Source organism: Gregarina niphandrodes (assembly GCF_000223845.1).
Source record: "Gregarina niphandrodes unplaced genomic scaffold scaffold00011, whole genome shotgun sequence".
Classification (NCBI taxonomy): domain Eukaryota; phylum Apicomplexa; class Conoidasida; order Eugregarinorida; family Gregarinidae; genus Gregarina; species Gregarina niphandrodes.
In genome coordinates, this window is record NW_011645781.1 from 275,600 (window position 1) to 277,202 (window position 1,603).

Genomic DNA, 1,603 nt, shown 5'->3' on the forward strand with positions numbered 1-1,603 from the left:
GGGGGGTGAAGTGGGGGAGGGGGTGGAGAAACCCCGTAGCCAGGGGGATGCGACGGAGGTTTTCTGTAGGTGTCGCTCTAATATTAGTTTCGAACCATGCAGTGGAGTGTACGGTTGAGTATAAAGGACCGGCGACCACGGCAGGAAAGCCGTCCGTGGAGAATGTAGTCATCAAGCTAGACAAGAGCAGCTGTCGGTGGCCCCTTTCCTCGTCCGCGGACACCATCAAGCCGCCGTTGTACTTGTACTACGTTCTGCAGGGTTTCTACCAGAACCACCGGAGATACTTGCTTTCTCGCAACCTGGATCAACTTCAGTAACCGCAGCAAACGACACGCAGCACGGGTTGGCGACACAGAGCGCGGGGTGGCGAGACAGCAGCGTAAAAAAGAGCATCATGCAGTGGCAAAATCGTGACGGACAAATCGCGGATAACGGAGTGCGAACCGCTCGCCTTGTCGTCGGATGGTTACCGAATTAAGACGCCTTGCGGGTTGGCAGCGGCTGCGGTGTTCAACGACACGATTTCTGTGCCGGACTATACGTTGCATGAAACAGCAGACGATATTGTTTGGTCAGCAGAATCAGAGTTCAAAAACCCAGTGGACGACGGGTCGGTTGAGTATCAGATGTTGGACCAGTGGCTTGATGAGTCCATCTTCCCAGGGAAAATGGAGAACCCTCATTTCATGGTTTGGATGAGGAACGCGGCATTACCCAAGTTCCGCAAGCTGTATGGTGTTATCAAAGACGAAGTGAAGCTACCTATGGAGATCAATGTGGTGAACAGATACCCTGTAGAGTCCTTCTCAGGAAGGAAATACATCATGCTCAGCCAGATGTCCTGGGTCGGCGGAAGAAACCCATCCATCGGAATAGCTTTCTGTGTCGTGGGCGGGATGCTCTTCGCCTTCCTCATATTCGTGCTCGTGCAAAATCGAAAGAATCCCAGGTACCCACACACATACACACACCCGCTAGGTGGACATGTCGGATATCGATTGACACTGGTCGCTTTGCAGGGTACTTGGAGACGTGCGGTTTTTGAAATGGAGAAAACAGCACTGAGACCGAGATGTATGGTTCTTGAAATGGAGAAAATAGCACTGGACCCTTTTATCGGAGCTCCGCCTGCGACCCAGCTTCCCCTTCTCAGTCTTTTTCCCGGATGATGAACATGGCCCTGGTGGGCGTGGTCCCTGATGGGCATGGTCCCTGATGGGCATGGTCCCTGGTGGGCGTGGTCCCTGATGGGCATGGTCCCTGGTGGGCATGGTCTTTTGATAGTTATAGAGTAGTTGTGGTGTTCCACGTGTAATAGTTGTGCAATAATTGAGCGAAATACTGTCAATGAGTAGCTCCATCAACGAGCGGACGGCACTTCCCTGAGGCCAATGAGGCGTCCTATGTCCCGAGCGATGTCGATGCTGGCGGTGGGGTTAGCGCACTTGGCGGACCTGTATCGCATGTTGTCGAGCTTGACTTCAAACCGGGGGTTTAGGAGCCACTCTCGGACAATGAGTCCGAGTTTCTCAGCATCGTCGCAGTAGGTGCCGAATCGGCTTTTGAGAACATAGGACACGTTGCCTTCTTCTTGCCCGGG

The 1,603-nt window shown here is 53.3% G+C and overlaps 1 protein-coding gene across 1 annotated transcript; it reads left to right on the forward strand.

Moving 5' to 3' along the window:
• Window positions 1-69: 69 nt before the first annotated feature.
• On the forward strand, window positions 70-1,068 carry GNI_069690 (LEM3/CDC50 family protein; the record flags this gene model as incomplete). Its single annotated transcript, XM_011131971.1, has 3 exons — window positions 70-316; window positions 404-952; window positions 1,023-1,068. Coding segments are annotated over 3 exons (842 nt in total), but the record flags the coding sequence as incomplete, so codon positions are not given.
• Window positions 1,069-1,603: the final 535 nt, after the last annotated feature.